The sequence below is a fragment of the Labrus mixtus genome, chromosome 8 (genome assembly GCF_963584025.1).
Source record: "Labrus mixtus chromosome 8, fLabMix1.1, whole genome shotgun sequence".
NCBI lineage: Eukaryota > Metazoa > Chordata > Actinopteri > Labriformes > Labridae > Labrus > Labrus mixtus.
The window spans coordinates 30,890,744-30,892,273 of NC_083619.1; the positions used below are offsets into that span (position 1 = coordinate 30,890,744).

Genomic DNA, 1,530 nt, shown 5'->3' on the forward strand with positions numbered 1-1,530 from the left:
AACATATACAAAAAACCTGTTTATACAAACTCTTAAAGAGGAAGAAGATACACCAGCAAAACACACAGGAACAAGTTAATTCAAACATAAATCAAGACGATTATATATAAAAATAAATAAATACAAATCAAACTTTTCCAAAAGAAAACATCAGGGAAATGTAAACAGACGACAAACTGGAGAACAAAAACATTCAACAAGGGACAGAAATCAAAACAAGTGATCAGCTCTAATCAGCAATCCTGATAGATTTCTTTTTTCATTCTTTTTCATTTGAAACCAGTCAAAGGAGGGTTTGCTGTTTCTCCACTTACTACTCATGAAACAACATTTATCATGTCAGTAAGTGAAGGGTTTAATAAAACAACATTTATCATGTCAGTAAGTGAAGGGTTTAATAAAACAACATTTATCATGTCAGTAAGTGAAGGGTTTAATAAAACAACATTTATCATGTCAGTAAGTGAAGGGTTTAATAAAACAACATTTATCATGTCAGTAAGTGAAGGGTTTAATAAAACAGAGAATACTGGAAGATGGAACAAACAACCACACAAAGCACGAGGCTTATATTTCATGCACGTTATCCGTGTCAGATCTAGATTTGACAAAACCTGTCTTATTCTGAAGGATAATACCGGAAGTCGTTGCCTCTGACGTCAGTGGCTCCTGTCTGTGCTCGTGCTGACGATGGGAGACGTTCTCTGCGAAGAGCTCGAGGACTTAGTTCATTTCTCAGTGCACGACCTGCCGGCACGAGGCTATGTCGTCATGGAGGAGATCCGACGTCAGGGGAAACTCTGTGACGTCACGCTCAAGGTAAACCGATGACCCTCGTGGCTAAAGTTAGCCTGTTAGCTCCTAACCAGCCTTTAGCAAGAAGCTAGCCTAGGTAGCCGACTTCACAGTGACGCTAACAACATGCTAACTGTAGCTGCGGATTATAAACAAGCTAACAGGCTGTTTAGACAGGTGAGTGACGTCACAGACTGTTAGCATGAACACATCCGTACAAGCTAAGCTAACCTGTGACCTGTGGCACACCGGAAACAACTGAGAGCTGCTGCTACGCTGATTGGCTGTCTCGTTGTCATGGTGATTAAATAACTGACTGCTGCAGGTTTGACGTGTGTGTGTGTGTGTGTGTGTGTGTGTGTGTGTGTGTGTGTGTGTGTGTGTGTCCGTATCAACATGTTTATAAACACACCTGTAACAGGTACACTGAGCTGTGACATCATCACTGACTGTATCAACATGTTTATAAACACACCTGTAACAGGTACACTGAGCTGTGACATCATCACTGACTGTATCAACATGTTTATAAACACACCTGTAACAGGTACACTGAGCTGTGACATCATCACTGACTGTATCAACATGTTTATAAACACACCTGTAACAGGTACACTGAGCTGTGACATCATCACTGACTGTATCAACATGTTTATAAACACACCTGTAACAGGTACACTGAGCTGTGACATCATCACTGACTGTATCAACATGTTTATAAACACACCTGTAACA

General features: G+C 40.4%; 1 protein-coding gene across 1 annotated transcript in view; it reads left to right on the forward strand.

Moving 5' to 3' along the window:
• The first annotated feature begins 642 nt into the window (after nt 1–642).
• Nucleotides 643–1,530, forward strand: part of klhl18 (kelch-like family member 18) — a 12,053-nt gene continuing 11,165 nt past the window's right edge. The window contains exon 1 of the mRNA XM_061045529.1: nt 643–819. Coding sequence (XP_060901512.1) covers nt 691–819 — 129 coding nt within the window. The 5' untranslated portion in view covers nt 643–690. The remainder of the gene's footprint in view (nt 820–1,530) is intronic.